This window comes from Dendrobates tinctorius, unplaced genomic scaffold, assembly GCF_039654945.1.
Source record: "Dendrobates tinctorius isolate UK_male_01 unplaced genomic scaffold, ASM3965494v1 ptg000231l, whole genome shotgun sequence".
In the NCBI taxonomy this organism is placed as follows: Eukaryota; Metazoa; Chordata; class Amphibia; order Anura; family Dendrobatidae; genus Dendrobates; species Dendrobates tinctorius.
Window position 1 is genome coordinate 19,806,966 of NW_027361898.1, and position 14,056 is coordinate 19,821,021.

The 14,056-nt window shown below is 44.0% G+C and overlaps 1 protein-coding gene across 7 annotated transcripts in view; it reads left to right on the forward strand.

The window, feature by feature from the left end:
• DLG3 (discs large MAGUK scaffold protein 3) overlaps window positions 1-14,056 on the forward strand; it is a 332,677-nt gene that overhangs the window by 307,421 nt on the left and 11,200 nt on the right. For 6 of the 7 annotated variants that reach the window (XM_073556135.1, XM_073556134.1, XM_073556137.1 and 3 more), the window contains 3 exons: window positions 6,602-6,716; window positions 9,611-9,787; window positions 13,628-13,700. In XM_073556135.1, coding sequence (XP_073412236.1) covers window positions 6,602-6,716; window positions 9,611-9,787; window positions 13,628-13,700 — 365 coding nt within the window. Of the gene's footprint in view, window positions 1-3,712; window positions 3,869-6,601; window positions 6,717-9,610; window positions 9,788-13,627; window positions 13,701-14,056 lie in introns of those variants that run through there. The other variant, XM_073556140.1, reaches the window with a different exon arrangement.

Genomic DNA, 14,056 nt, shown 5'->3' on the forward strand with positions numbered 1-14,056 from the left:
AAATGCGGATCCTGCAGCAAAAAAAACGTTGCAAGGTCCGTCCAGGCATGTCGGCGGATGAAAAAAATTTGACGGATCCGCAAAAAAACAGATCCAACGGATGGCCATCCGTCAAGATCCGCCAGTAATGCAACTCAATGGGGAAAAAACGGATCCGCAAGAAAAATGGCGGCTCCGTTTTTTTAAAAAACTGGCGGATTTTGACTGATGGTCAAAAACGGAAGTGTGAAACAGGCCTTAGATGGAAGAGAGATAATTAGTTTGGTTTTGTCCATATTAAGTTTTAGGAAGTGAGATGAGAAGGGAGATATGGCTGATACACTCTGGGATTCTGGACGGCAGAGAGGTGACGTCTGGGCCAGAGAAGTAGATCTGTGTATCATCAGCATATACACACGTGGTCAAAATTGTTTGTACCCCTCGTTTAATGTCAGAAAAACCCACAATGGTCACAGAAATAACTTGAATCTGACAAAAGTAATAATAAATAAAAAATCTTTAAAAAGGAACAAATGAAAGTCAGACATTGCTTTTCAACCATGCTTCCACAGAATTTAAAAAAATAACACTCATGAAATAGGCCTGGACAGAAATGATGGCACCCTTCACTTAATATTTTGTTGCACAACCTTTTGAGGCAATCACTGCGATTAAACGATTTCTGTGACCATTGTGGGTTTTTCAGTCGGGATACCAACAATTTTGACCACGTGTTTAGATGAGACTGAGCTGTCTCAAGCCAAAGGTATAGATGGAGGAAAGTAAGGGTCCCAGGCAGTACAGTGAGGGATGAAGAGGATAATATGGGAATGAGAGACCCTGAGATGTGAGGTTATTGAGGTATGAGGAGATCCAAAACAGGGCAATTTTTGTCGAGGTTCATGAGCCAAATCTGTGTCAGATGCCTTTTTCAGTTGTACTCTGCCTGGAAACCTCCAGAAAAAGTGCTTTAAAATGCAAAAAAGAATGAACATTTAACAAGAAAATTAAAGGGATGTGTATTAAGATCTGACCCCCTAAAGTCACAATGTGCTGTCTTTAGCCAAGTCCCCATGCCTTCCATGTAGGTCACAGTGATCACATTGGGTGAGAAGCTGTACATGTGCAATCACTACAGCAGCCCAGGGGCCACTAAGGGCCAGGCTCCCACTGTGACGTTTCCTTCATACCAGCCAATTAACCCCATGCTAATTTCCACTATAAGCATGGAGTGGTTAGCAGAGATTCTGCACTGGGGGCATTTACTTTTTCCCTGCATGACCCTGACTTATGATAACCACGAAGTGTCATGCAGAAAAAACAGAAATCCCACAGAGAAGGCCAAAATGGTCTCTGTGTGACACAGTAAGACATGTAGAGATAGCTCTGTCCTCAGTACACACAGATCTGACCACTGGAGTGTTGTGTTTGAGCAGAGCTGTCATCTCACTGCACTGTCAGGTCTTCTCTCTTCCCCCCAGTCAGTGCTGTGCGATGACAGCTGCAACTTTTACTGTTCTCCCGCTGAAAACAGGTGACAAAAAAGACGCAGATTTGCACAGCTTCATTGAATAACATTGGTCCGAGTGCAGTCTGACCTTTTATCGGCTTGTGCTTGTCTGATTTATACGCAAGTGTGAGCGGGGCCCTAAAGCTGGGGTCACACACGTATGTTCTGCCGTGTGAGAGAATGGGGCCAATTTATGCAAATGACACTCAGCTCAAACTGTCAGATCCAAGTGTCAGTGCTGCTCTCTGGTCCTCTCACATGAGAATCGCAGCACGGGTGCGGAGAGTATTTTCTCCATCTCCTCCACGACCTGACTGCATATATTGGACTGCACTCGGATGACATCCGAGTGCGTTGAACGGACTGCATTAACGCAATGTGAACCTAGCCTTACACTGAGCCGAGTGCGATCCGATAAAACATTACATAGAACTTGGCCGTGTTATATGCCACTGTAAGGGTGTGTGCACACGCTGCGGATTCTGCAAAATCTGCAGGTAAATCTGCAGGTCAAAAGACCTTCGGTTTATCTGCGGATTAGCCTGCGGTTTGACACCTCTACAATGGAGCAGGTGTAAAACCGCTGCAGAATCCGCAAAAAGAGGTGACATGCTGCGGTTTTGAAACCGCAGAAAAATCCGCACCGTGTGCACTGCAGTTTTTGTTTTCCATAGAATATATATAAAGGTACTGTACAGCAGAAACTGCTGCTGATCCGCAGCAGAATCCACAGCATGTGCACACACCCTAAGGCCTCTTTCACACATCAGGTTTTCGCCTTCAGGCGCGATCCGGCGCTTTTGACAGAAACCGGATCCGGCGAAATGCAATGCCGGATCCGGTTTCCCCCCCATTGACTTGCATTTGCGCCGGATCGCGCCGGATGGCCATGCGTTTCATCCGGTTTTCGCCGGATCCGGCAATGTGTCCGGATCCGGCGTCTGGAAAAAACGTCTACTGTAACGTTTTTTGTCTCCGGCGAAAAAGCCGGACACGCCGGATCCGGCGCGTCCGGCTTTTTCACACAATGGAAGCCTATGGGCGCCGGAATGCGCCGGATCCAGAAAAAGACGGATCCAGCAACCGGATCCGGTTTTTTTAAGTCTGCGCATGCTCAGATCCAATTGGCCAGCCGCCAGGAACAGAGACGGATCCAGCAAAAAAACGGATCCGTTTCTACAGTTCTCCAAAATTTATGCCGGATCCGTTTTTTCTAAAAAAAGCCGGATCCTGCCTGACGGCAAAAAACTGATGTGTGAAAGTAGCCTAAGGGAGCCCTATGGCTTTGTTCACACTTTGCATTTTTTTAATGCACATTTTAAGCTTCGTTGTACAACACCAGCAAAAGCTCTGAGAATTCAGATCTCATGCACACACATTGTGTTTTTTTCCTGACCAAATTAGAAAACTGTCACTTATCTCAACAGCTGTTCTCCCATAGAAAGCAATGAATAAGCGGAAAAACGCAGGAAAAATGCAGGTAACAGATTGTAGTGAAGAAAACTCAGGAATCATGGTTTTGGGGTACTAAGCATCAAATCCATTTTTCTTCTGAGCAGCTTGTTTACTGCCAAGAGAGGTTTTATCTGCAGAGAAAACGCAATGTGTGACCATAGCCTTATAGTGATAGAAAAGTTCCCAAATTGGTGCTAATGAAAACCATAGTATTAGTAGAAACTGCAAAGCTTTGCCCCGGTGCCGTTTTCGCAACTAGCAATAAGGCTGTGTGCACACGCTGCGGAGTTTGCTGCGGTTCCGCAGCGGTTTTGGCCGCTGCGGACCCGCAGCAGTTTCTGCTGCGGTGTACAGTAGCATGATTCCCTATGGGAATCAAAAACCGCAGTGCAGACGGTGCGGAATTTTCCGCGCGGATTATCTGCGGTTTTCAATCCGCAGAAAGAATTGACATGTCAATTCTTTCTGCGGATTCCCCTGCGGCATGCCATCTCCTCCATTGAAGAGATGAAAAACTGCAGGGCAAAACCGCAGAGCAATCCGCAGGTAAAACCGCAGGTATTTTGACCTGCGGATTTTACAAAATCCGCGCGGATGAATCCGCACCTAATCCGCAGCGTGTGCACACAGCCTAACCCGTCCCACACACTTCATGACCTGAATGAACTTCTACCTGTTTACAAAGTGGGCGGGAAAATGCTGCACTCTGATTGGGTCTCCACACAGCGGTCTCTTCCGATTGGTTGGCCAGTAGTTTGCTGGCTTTTGATTGGGTGATTAATTTTCGTGCGAGCGGGTTGGCGGTATCCTTGTACCGGAAGAGGAGGAGAGTTACCTCGCTTAGGTTGGGTTCTTTCTACCTGCATACGGCGGGGCGGCCGGTGACCGGGTGTGACAACTAAGTGTTAGTGTGCGGACGTGCAGGTAAATGGCCAGCGAGTAGGACAGAGTGTAGTCGTGCACGGGGCGGTGCGGACAGCCTGAGGTCAGAGCTGAGCGCGATACCTGTGTGACAGGGTGATTCCGGGGCAGTGCCGGGAGCTCCGTGTCCTCCGTGTGTGCGGAGAGCCCGGAACTGCGGGGTGAGGAGCAGCTGAGGATTAGTGCACGGGATGCTCGGTCCCGGAGCCTCCGCGGAAGACTGACTGTACAGGGGACGCCTGGGACTTGTGCTCCGGTGCTGCCCAATCTACCCAGGGAGCCATGCTCGTTCCCTAGGAGCTGCGGTCATTCTTGCCAGAGACCTTTATCTTCTTTCCGCCTTACATTTATGTTCCCCTGGACACAGAAATCTGCGTCTATGACAGCATGCAATGTACCGAGGCTTCATCAATAAACACTGTGCGGTGAATGGAAAAACAGCAATCACACTTAGTCTGTCTCTTATGTGACTTGTCTCTCCTCCCCCTCTCCTGGCGCTCTTGATGTCCGTCCGTCCCCCCCTCGCTCTTGATGTCCGTCTCTCTGTTCCCCCCCCCCCTCGCTCTTGATGTCCGTCTCTGTCCCCCCCCCTCGCTCTTGATGTCCGTCTCTCTGTCCCCCCCCCCTCGCTCTTTATGTCCGTCTCTCTGTCCCCCCCCCCTCGCTCTTGATGTCCGTCTCTCTGTCCCCCCCCCTCGCTCTTGATGTCCGTCTCTCTGTCCCCCCCCTCGCTCTTGATGTCCGTCTCTCTGTCCCCCCCCCTCGCTCTTGATGTCCGTCTCTCTGTCCCCCCCCCTCGCTCTTGATGTCCGTCTCTCTGTCCCCCCCCCCTCGCTCTTGATGTCCGTCTCTCTGTCCCCCCCCCCCTCGCTCTTGATGTCCGTCTCTCTGTCCCCCCCCCCCTCGCTCTTGATGTCCGTCTCTCTGTCCCCCCCCCCCCTCGCTCTTGATGTCCGTCTCTCTGTCCCCCCCCTCGCTCTTGATGTCCGTCTCTCTGTCCCCCCCCTCGCTCTTGATGTCCGTCCCCCCCTCCTCGCTCTTGATGTCCGTCCCCCCCCCCTCCTCGCTCTTGATGTCCGTCCCCCCCCCTCCTCGCTCTTGATGTCCGTCCCCCCCCTCCTCGCTCTTGATGTCTGTCCCCCCCTTGCTCTTGTATCATGAAGACGTGCTGTTTCCTTCTGCCCTTTTAGTGCATGTGGAGCCATAGGGGGGGCGCCCCGTTAAGGACCTCTTTTGTGGGTCAGAGTAAAGCTTTGACTGTCCACTCGTGTACTGACTTGCATGCTAAAGTGATGTGGGGTCTCACTTGGGGCATATTTGCACCCAGCAGACTCATTGCAGAAGTGAGTTCTAACACCAGTATTCCATACATGTGTATGGACTTGTGACTGCGGCAGGTGCTTTTGTTTTTGTAGTTCACTTCAGATAAATTGGACAGTTGCAGACTTTTTTTTTTTAACTAAACCTGCTGTGTGTGAATTTGCCCTAATGAAGTGCAAGTGTCTATTAAAACTTTACAGCCCCTTAAAGCTGTCCATAATTGTGTGTGTGATCATCTTACAGATGTTCCCCTTCTTCATACTGCCCCCTGCTGTCCTCTCTTGTGATTCAGTAATGCTACACCCATAACTATATCACATTGGTAACGTCTCAGTGGCCGCTTTCTTCAATGAGATCGTATGAAGTTACCTTTTATATATCAGAGCAACGACTGTTTGCTGCGATCACTTAGCCTGTAGTCATCTTGCCCCCAATATAAGGACCCCCAGGTAATACTCGTGTGGAAATTGTGTTGCTGAACAGGCATGGCAGGGTCATAAATGTCATAGGTCCAGGTCCATGATTCAGTGGATGTCACAGGAGAGATTTATGGAATTTGCAGCTCATATGCCACCATGTTTAGGAAGGGTAAAGATGGGTATATGGCAAAATCCATTTCGTTTGTGAAGGATATTTGTAGTGCTGTCCGGAGTGGGTCTCCCATACTCCCTTCCTACTAATATACACTGTAGCGGGAACTTTGGTGAAGTGTGCTTATGTAATAAAGGTTGTGCCACTATAGACATCATTCATTCACAAGATGGCGGGAACAATATGGGCATTAAAGTAAACTCCTCGGAAGAGATTGTCAGAACCTTGTCATACTCTGTGCAACCTCATAATGAAGGTTGGTGAGCTCATTATATACTCACATATTCTGTATATACTGTGGGACAGGACCCCAGCCTTTCCTTGGTTGCAAGCTTCTGTGAAATAAACAGATGGTGTTATGGCCAGCCTGAGTAATTATAATGGAAAAAGTCTATTAAAACTGAGTAATGTGGATTTTACCCATGTGATTTCTCAGTTATCGCTGGATGTGGCGTAAGTGTCCATTGTAGGAATACTTCTATAACGGTGACATTGCACAAGTTATGTATTTTCACTGCTAGTTTTGTGTTATATGTAGACGTGAGACGTCACGGCTTTGTTAGGTTCATCAGACTGTAATAAAACTACTACATGCACAGGGGTGTCTGTTCACCAAAACGAAACACTGTGACCGGACTGACAGTGCTGTAAACACTGAGGGGCCCAGTGCTCTGCGCAGCGCTCTCCTGTGTCATGTCCCTTCTCTTGGGTTTACTGCAGACAGATCTTGTCCTATTAGATTTCTAGTGTTGCTATACTACCTTTTTTTTTTTTTTTTAACAAATTGTGAAAATTTTAAAACGTCCTTTATTTTTTTTTGTATAGAGTATAGTCGATTTGAGTCCAAGATCCATGATTTGCGAGAACAAATGATGAACAGCAGTATGAGCTCTGGATCCGGGTCCCTTCGTACCAGTGAGAAAAGATCGCTTTATGTTAGGTACGTGCTTAATATATTTCATGTCTCGACGCTGTCACCTATTTGATTATGATGGATCTAGAAGGAGTAATTGTGTCCCCACTGCTTATTGAAAGCCATAAAAATTCCATAGATACAGCTGTGGAAACTTTTCTTTTTCCCGATGGTATAATTTTCTCTTCTGGAGGATGAAAAAAAAAAATATATATTTTCTTATGTTCCAACTCCCAGTATATGACATGTATGCAACAAAGAGTTGGATACAAAATAGTTAATTTAAAAGAGGTTGTCCTGTTTTGTTTTTTATCCATTAACGGTCAATAACGTACCATTTCATCATAGGTCTATAAGGAATGTTTGAAGCCGGCTTCAGAAGCCAAGTCTGCATAATGTCAGGCAGATGTTGGCTGTGTTACATAGTCAGCATCTGCCTGTAACTGCAGCAGCCAGTCTGCTCCAGCCTTAAGGTTGACATCGGTGTGCTGTCTGCCTTTAACATTGCAATTAATAGGAGAGGCTTTATCATTTATACTCGAAAAACCCTGAGACATGGATCCAAAACTGACATGGTACCATTTTTTTTTTTTTTTTGCTTGCGTGAATGATGTGATAATGAAGCCTAAGTCGTACGCTGTGGGAACAGGATACTACTGGAGCTGCTTTAGGCTTCTGTGTATTCCCAACTAATCATGTTCTGCCGTACTGTTTTGTAAAGGGCTCATTTAGACAAGTGTATAATTAGTATGTGTGCTTTCCGAATGCGTAATGGACCACACACTGAGCGCACATAGACCTACCACATATTTTAGTGCCAATATTTTAGTGCTTATGACTGAAATTCCCCCCTCCCACGTTAACCGATGGTCTACACTAGGGTGACCGGATCTCATATGGGGGGGAAAAAATGTCAGAATCTTGTTCGTCTGGACCCCACAAAACGATTCCCCTTTCCAGATATTGAGAGAGCCAAAATTTGAGCTCGATCAAACGACGTTAACCCGTGCTGCTCGTCGCTCAAAGTTTGAAAAAATCCAAATTGAGGTATTTTAAGATTTAGGTATTTTGCATAGTCTGTTAGACTATAAAGAATGTGACAACAACATTGCAGAAATAGCCCTGACCAAATTTTCGAGCCATTTGTGGTATTTGAATGCAGAGTTGGTGGGATTATCGTTTTTTGATCCCACCATTACAGACAATGAAAAGTTGTTAATGGCTAATAAATTGCTCAGTAGCACAGATGAACCATCAGAGCACGCTAACCTACATGAGTTGATAATTTTACATAGTTATCTAATCTATTCTACAGCTTTTGTTAAAGTAGTTTTTGAAACGTCAGAATATAATGCTCGGCATTTGCTTACAACTTGCAGGACATATTGCTTTTGTTCTTCATCTTTTGTCAGAAGGTCGTTAAAGTCGGTTACTTCCTACCTCTTTTAATTTTTCTTTCCTAACTTTTGGATTTACAACCCTAGCGTGCTCTGATGGTTCATCTGTGCTACTGAGCAATTTATTAGCCATTAACAACTTTTCATTGTCTGTAATGGTGGGATCAAAAAACGATAATCCCACCAACTCTGCATTCAAATACCACAAATGGTTCGAAAATTTGGTCAGGGCTATTTCTGCAATGTTGTTGTCACATTCTTTATAGTCTAACAGACTATGCAAAATACCTAAATCTTAAAATACCTCAATTTGGATTTTTTCAAACTTTGAGCGACGAGCGACACGGGTTAACGTCGTTTGATCGAGCTCAAATTTTGGCTATCTCAATATCTGGAAAGGGGAATCGTTTTGTGGGGTCCAGACGGACAAAATTCCGACATCGATTTTTTGCGGTCATCCTAGTCTACACTATGTGGAAAAAATGGCAGCATACTTGCCTTATGGATCACTATAATCCGTGATGAAAGTCAACTCCAGCAAGGCAGACAAGCACATGGAGCCAGTCACATTCACATTTTGCTGCCACAACTGGACCAGTTTTCACTACAGCTGTGTCTGACTTTGGCCTTGGGTATGTCATAGTGTTCTGAACAGTCAGGGTATGTTCACACTGAGTTTATTTTCCAGCGGTCAATAACACATTTTCTAGTGTAAACTGCTTTGAGAAATTTTCCTGCTTTGCAGAATGTTTCATTTACTGAAGTAGTTTTGGAGTTTTTTTTTCCAGAGAGTTGTTCGCAGCCTTCTGATTGGACGGTGCCTGGATTGTAGCATTTTCCATCAGGGGACGCTTCCATGAAGTCACAGGCACTTTCTTCCCTCCAACTTGTTGTTTTTTGAAAGTTGCAAGCTTTTAAAGTCACTCAAGAAACTGAGCATAGAAGAAGCAAGTTTTGTTTTTTTCCATAGAAATTAATAAGCAGGTTCTTTTGAGTGTTTTGTGAGGGCTTTTTCTGGCATTTTTATAGCTAATGCGCTCTATAAACGCCGAGAGAGGATGCAGTGTGAACATACCTGAAAGTCTATCCCCTGCTGGTCACAGTATTGCAAGGAACTAAGACCCCTTGCCTTATTCCTTGCACAGTGGTGTTCCTACTCCACATCTTCTACCAGCCATCGGCAGAGGATTCTTTCTCTGGCTGCCACCAATAGTACTGTTGTGCTATATCCTACTGACCTAACATTATCTGATGGGCATACCCTTTAAAGATGAAGACAAGTATTGTTAATTGCTTGAGTTCTGTTGTTGAATCTGCATACATTTCCATGTAAGGCCAGGTTCACACAGATGTATTTCACTGTATATACAGTCTGCAATGCCCTGTCTGGTGGCAAGTTTCCTGACCCCAGCTTGCAGCGTATAGACACACATTACCCATTGTCAGTACTGGCATTGCTGTCCAATTTGTAATCCCTCCTGATAATTTACATACCAAATATGATTTGAACTTCTCTCTTTACAGGGCTCTCTTTGACTATGATCGATCTCGGGACAGCTGCTTACCAAGCCAGGGGCTGAGTTTCTCTTATGGAGATATTTTACATGTTACCAATGCCTCTGATGATGAATGGTGGCAGGCTAGACTGGTCACGCCACATGGGGAAAGTGAGCAAATAGGGGTGATTCCTAGCAAAAAGAGGTGAGGATTTTTGTAATTGTTTAAAATTCTAAATGTTACCTCCTGTATAGATATTTTTATTTTTTTGTGCTTGGTGCATATTTTCAGACTGTTTAATATACATATGTCAAATTTGTGGATTTCTGTCTGATAATGGACTGCTAATACAGATTGTCACACTTTGTGAGACCTGCAGCCAAACTCGTATAAATATAGATAGATATGTTATATACACATAATATATATACAGACACACATATCTCTGGCAAAAATTAAGAGACCACTGCAGAGTTTTATAAAAATCAGATTCTCTACATGTCTGACGGCCATTCCATTCCAATGTCAGTTGAATTCCAACCAGAGTACACCTCATTCTACTTAATGTGCTTCTGATTAGGCGATCACCTGAACCAAATCTTATTTAACCTAGGAAAGTATAAAAAAAAACCCTGCTGTGACGTTCACAATCCTCTTGTAATAGTACAAGCTGGATGGCAAAACAAGAGCTAGTAATATCCCAAAAGTAATAGGAATGAAAAAATAACTTTTCACCATGCCAAAGGAGTTGAAAAGAAAAGTCTTGAGTGAGGAAAAGAAGGGCTCAATTCTGGCTTTACTAGCAGAGGAATACAGTGAGCATCATGTTGCCTCCATCCTTAAAATTTCTAAGATAGCAGTTCCTTACAACAAGGTCAAACAGCAGACATTGGGGACAACAAAGCTACAGACCGACAGAGGGCGAAAACAACTCTCCACTGACCAGGATGACCGTCATCTTATTCGAATGTCACTCAGCAACTGCAGGATGACATCAAGTGACCTACAAAAGGAATGGCAAATGGCAGCAAGGGTGAAGTGCACGACAAGAACAGTTCATAACAGGCTCCTAGAGGCAGGGCTCAAGTCATGTAAAGCTAGAAAAAAGCCTTTCATCAACGAGAAGCAAAGGAGAATCAAGCTGCATACAAGGTTATCCTGGAAAAACAGTTGATTCCTTCTGCTCAGGCAATGTTCCCCAACTCTGAGGACTGTTTTTTCCAGCAGGACAATGCGCCATTCCACACAGCTAGGTCAATCAATGTGTGGATGAAAGACCACCACATCAAATCCCTGTCATGGCCAACCCAATCTCCAGACCTGAACCCCATTGAAAACCTCTGGAACGTAATCAAGAGGAAGACAGATAGTCACAAGCCATCAAACAAAGAACTGCTTACATTTTTATACCAAGAGTGGCATAAGGTCACCTAAAAGCAGTGTGAAAGACTAGTTGAAAGCATGCCAAGACACATGAAAGCTGTGATTAAAAATCATGGTTATTCCACAAAATATTGATTTCTGAGCTCTTCCTGAGTTAAAACATTAGTATTGTTGTTTCTAAATGACTATGAACTTGTTTTCTTAGCATTATTTGAGGTCTGCAAGCACTGCATTTGTTATTTTGTCCATTTTTCATTTTCTGAAAATAAATACAAAATTCAGTGCTTGGAAATTCGGAGACATGTCATTAGTTTATAGAATAAAAGCGCAATTTACATTTTACTCAAATATACCTATAAAGAGAAAAATCAGACAACTGAACATTTTCCAGTGGTCTCTTAATTTTTGCCAGAGCTGTGTGTGTGTATATATGATGGCACATCAAGAACTAGTCTGAACAAGTGCATACCAAAAAACAGCTTACATAGCGAAATGATTGCACTCCATTGCATTAAGGCAACATAGATCGCTCAGTGCATAGGCTGCCATTATTCTGGGTAGAATTGAGCAAATTTGTTTGGGTCCCTTCTTATTCGGCAAGTTATAGCGGTTACCGAATAAGCTGCAGAGGGAAACCGGATACATGAAGCGCACCTGCTGATCGGCACCGCAGCTGCATGTGTCGCAGCTGTGTCACAGTCACAACACATGCATGGAGAGCCCAACACACAGGCACAGTCATGCAGCTGCGGTGCCGATCAGCTTGCGCTCTCCATGTATCCGGTTTCCCTCTGCAGCTTATTTGGTAAGCGCTATAGCTTGCCGAATAAGAGGGAGCCCGAACAAATTCGCTCATCTCTAGTTCTGGGCAGTGCAACGAATGAGTGTTTTGCTCATTCATCGGCTGATCAGAGAAATTATATTGAAAAGAGATTATTTAAAAATGATGACTCACAATTATCTTGAAGTGAAAATGCAGCCTAAAGGGGTTGTGCCACGGACAAAGTACACTTTAGGCCACATGCACATGTTCAGTATTTAGTGAGTTTTTTACCTCTGTATTTGTAAGAGTATAATAAGGATCCAAGGGGAAACGTTGTGGAGAGTGACATGTGAAGCCTGATATGCCAAGGTGAGAAGACTGTTGAGCCACAATGCTCTTCTGGGTAATATATGCAAATTGTCTCTTCAGAGAGGAAGAGGACTAGAGCTCTAGTGTCACCAATAGGAAGTAGCAAGCCTAAAAGTCAATATCGACCCTCTAATGGGCCTTGTCACATGACTTAGGATAAAAGCCAAAATGTCAATTTGCAGACACTGTGTTTCAGGGTATTGCCACTCGCCCGTGCAAAGTGTGAGATCTGGTTTGGCTGGGTGAGATGCATCTGACCGGGATCCAAGGTGGGTGACAAGGGGCAGTATGCCAAAACAGTGTCTGAAAATTGAGGTTTTGGTTTTTATCCTAAGTCACTTGACAAGGCTCTTTGGAAGAGTATAAAAACTCACAAAATACTCTCTGTACATGTGGCCTTAATCAATAGATGTTGGAATAAAAATAACTTCCACAATTGGATGTGTTGGAAAAATAATGTGCCCCTGCTGTGTACTGTGTAATGGCTGTGTCTGACCTTGCAGGAACATGGTCTGATCATACCACAGCTCCTGGGCAGGGGAGGAAGGAAAAAAGAGACTATACAGACAGGACAGCATGGGATAACTGCTGATTCTTTCTGTGAGATAAAACATTGCTTAAAAACAGGCAGTGAAATGTTTTACCTCTCAAAAAGAGTCATCTTTGATCCCCTGCTGTCTTGTGTATACTCTCTTGCTTGCTCCCCCGCCCAGGAGATGTGGTATAATACCTGGCTGTACGGTCAGACACAGTAGGGGCACATTTAAAAGCTTATCAGCACAGGAACATTTTATTTTTTTAACATATACAATTGTGGAAATTATTTTTATTCAGTGATCTATTGATTTAAAATGAATTTTGTGATAAATCCCCTTTAAGTTAAAAATCGACCCTCCAGCTGTTTTTCATTACTTTTCCATCCTTTTGTTAAATTAGGCCTTTTTCCCAATTTCATTTGAAAAAAATCCTTCTGATCTGTGTTCTATGTTTTACTGTGAATAAAATATGGCTGTAAGAGATTTCCAAATCATTGTATTCTTTTCTTTACACAGCGTCCCAACTGTTTTGGAATTGGGCTTGTAGATGCTAGGAAAAACTCATGACTTGTATGGTAAATGTAGGCTGTGGTGTCTAACAGTGGCCTCTGTGACCAGAGATGGATAAGGAATTCATTTATTGGATACACTGGGAATTTGATCATGAAGTGTCTTTTAAGTAGATGCCAATAATCTATGGGTAATGGATGCCGCTGCTGGTCATCAATCTGTAATGAATTGGTCACTAGCTTTTACTGGCTTATATACTAAAGAACAGCTGTACTTTATAATGGCATCTATTTAATGTTTTATTTCTTTTTCTTTCTCCTGTTGAATGCCAAATATGGCGCACGTTTGACCTCATTTACTCTGCGTGTTTTCCTAAATTGAATGCTAAATGTAGAACCCATGCGTGATATGAACACGCATTTAACCAGATAGGATGCAGGGAAATAAATTGTATGCACATTTTTTTCTTGTCTTTTTTTGCAGGGTTGAGAAAAAAGAGAGGGCACGGCTGAAAACAGTCAAGTTTCATGGGCGTTCTGCTATGGAAACAAACCGAGTGAGTCTCTCCCTGTATCTTAGCATTAAAGAATATGTCCGCTGTCACAAACCTCAACTATGAAAATTGTCTTGAATTAAAAACATTATAATTTTGTGTGTACTGCAAGCATGAATGTCCATGGTTATACTACGTAAAATGTGTGATGAGCAGCCCTGCTTTCCTCTTACTAAACTACATTTTTCCCTTGTCTTTAAAGGGATTTATGCGCACAGAATGACTGTTCACACCAAGTACAGGCGCTCTGTGCATCATGGTGGGGCGAACATTCACATACACCTTCCTAGCTGCTTGTTTTCAATCTCTGCCATTCTGTGGCTCTATCAAGCCGGAGCTGTCAGTGGTGGGGTTAGATA